The 1,354-nt window shown below is 40.3% G+C and overlaps 1 protein-coding gene across 1 annotated transcript; it reads left to right on the top strand.

Moving 5' to 3' along the window:
• Window positions 1–444: 444 nt before the first annotated feature.
• LOC126661963 (uncharacterized) lies at window positions 445–1,107 on the top strand. Its single transcript, XM_050355848.1, has one exon. It carries the CDS (start codon window positions 445–447, stop codon window positions 1,105–1,107), a length of 663 nt encoding a protein of 220 aa, XP_050211805.1.
• The last annotated feature ends 247 nt before the right edge of the window (window positions 1,108–1,354 follow it).

Here is a 1,354-nt window from a genome sequence, read left to right as displayed (position 1 = left end):
TACACAGAAATACAGAGAAATACAAAGAAAGTGTTTTAGAGCTGATTCCACAGTGCAGTGTAATCAGTATTTCCGGCTGTTTTATCCTATGGACGCCGCGGTTGATAGTCATCTTTGCACCACCGAGATGTGCCGCTAAACTTCTAAAAGAGAGCGACCTAGTCCGCGACTCAGCCTCATCGTATTCAGTTTATTTTACAGCAATTGTTTCAACAATTTTTAGACGTGGCCCTTTACAATTGCTGCCATGAATACCGATGAGGTTGCTGCCTACGTTTCTTCTACTGTTGATGCCAACAAACCATTCCGGTTTGAAGGCTTGCATTTCAAAAGGTGGAAACAGAAGACTGGATTTTCCCTAACCATCAAGAAGGTGGTTTGTGTTTTGACAATGACAATGCCTGTTGTTGATGAAACTGCCGGAACGGTGAACTTCAACAGTGGATGACTAATGATTACTTGTGCAAGAATTTTATTCTCAATGCACTAAGTGATGATCTCTATGATTACTACAATGATGGAAAAATTGCAAAGGAAACTTGGGAGGCGCTGCAAAAGAAATATGATACCAAGGAGGCGGGGACTAAAAAGTATGCAGTCAGCCGCTACCTCAAATATCAAATGAGTGATGAAAAATCTGTCGAGGCGCAATCCCATGAATTGCAGAAAATAGCTCATGAGATCATTTCCGAAAGTATGGTTCTTGATGAACAGTTTCAAGTTGCTGTTTTAATTGACAAATTACCTCCTTCGTGGAGGGACTTTAAGAATTCTTTCAGGCACAAAACAAAAGAGTTCTCGCTGGAAAATTTGATCACTCATCTTCGGATTGAGGAAGAGGCGAGAAAACATGATCTAAAAGATGAAGTGTTGGTTGTTTCTAACAACACAAGAAAGTTTAGTTCGATGAGTCTGAAGCCTAATGGCAAGAATTTTAAGAATCAGAATCGCAATTCGAACCTAAACCAAAATGTGAATCGCAATAAAGCGAACCAGAATGATAATCCTTCTAGGAACCATATTGTGAAACATGCACCACCTATTAAGAATGACCTGCCACCATTTCTATGCTTTAACTGTGGAAAACCGGGTCATATGGCAGACTGAAGAGCCTTTTACGGCTATGATAACAGAAATGATGGCTGAGATCAACCTTGTTGGTGGATCAAGTGGTTGGTGGGTTGACACGGGCGCTAATCGCCATGTTTACCATGATCGTTCTATGTTCAAAACATACACTGTTGTGGATGATAAGAAAGTATTACTAGGTGATACCCACACTACTACTGTTGCTGGAATTGGAAGTGTTGAACTGAAATTGACTTCAGAAAAAATACTAATCTTGAAGGATGTG

Source organism: Mercurialis annua, linkage group LG8 (genome assembly GCF_937616625.2).
Source record: "Mercurialis annua linkage group LG8, ddMerAnnu1.2, whole genome shotgun sequence".
NCBI lineage: Eukaryota > Viridiplantae > Streptophyta > Magnoliopsida > Malpighiales > Euphorbiaceae > Mercurialis > Mercurialis annua.
This window is presented reverse-complemented; position numbering and strand designations above follow the sequence as displayed.